Source organism: Corvus brachyrhynchos, unplaced genomic scaffold (assembly GCF_000691975.1).
Source record: "Corvus brachyrhynchos isolate BGI_N302 unplaced genomic scaffold, ASM69197v1 scaffold365, whole genome shotgun sequence".
In the NCBI taxonomy this organism is placed as follows: domain Eukaryota; kingdom Metazoa; phylum Chordata; class Aves; order Passeriformes; family Corvidae; genus Corvus; species Corvus brachyrhynchos.
Genome location: NW_008239544.1, coordinates 1284061 through 1284650, shown reverse-complemented (window position 1 = coordinate 1284650; position 590 = coordinate 1284061). Strand labels below are relative to the sequence as shown.

The following is a 590-nucleotide window of genomic DNA, read 5'->3' as shown; positions in this document are numbered from 1 at the left end:
GGAAGAAGCCGGTGACCACCGACTCATAGGTCATCCAGAGGTGATGCTTGTGGAACCAGAGCGCGTTGTAGAGCCACTCGCGGAAGTAGGACTTGCTCCAGCGGGTCTGCTGGTTGAGCCAGCGCAGGTACCGCGTGGGGGTCTCCGTCAGGCACTTGGAGCGAGCCGTGTACTTGGTCCGGTAGCCCAGGCTGAGCACGCGGTTGGTGAGGTGCCGGTCGTCCCCGAAGCTGCACTTGCTGCCCAGGAAGGTCTGGTGGTACCAGTCCTCGAGGAACTGCTGCAGCAGCGCGTTGCGGTACATGCCCAGGGGGCCGCTGATGCACTGCACGCACCCGAAGTACGACTGGCACGCGCGCTCCACGTTGAAGGCCATCCAGTACCGCACGCTGCTCAGGAAGGAGAGCCACGAGTCGTACTTGTTCAGGATCTGGGGAGGGGATGGATGTGAGCCCCGGCAGTGCTGCAGGCCCCCGGCACCCCCAGCCCTGCCCTCGCCTCGCCGCCCGGGGTGCCCTCCCGCATGCCAGGGTACCTGGACGTCGCCGCCAACGCCGCCGACGTGGGGGTCGGCCTCCAGGATGCGGAGC

At 66.8% G+C, this 590-nt stretch overlaps 1 protein-coding gene across 1 annotated transcript in view; it reads right to left on the bottom strand.

Moving 5' to 3' along the window:
* Positions 1-590, bottom strand: part of HAS3 (hyaluronan synthase 3) — a 2560-nt gene that overhangs the window by 501 nt on the left and 1469 nt on the right. The window contains exons 2-3 of the mRNA XM_017741351.1: positions 536-590; positions 2-430 (exon numbers count right to left, since the gene is read on the bottom strand). Coding sequence (XP_017596840.1) covers positions 2-430; positions 536-590 — 484 coding nt within the window. The remainder of the gene's footprint in view (position 1; positions 431-535) is intronic.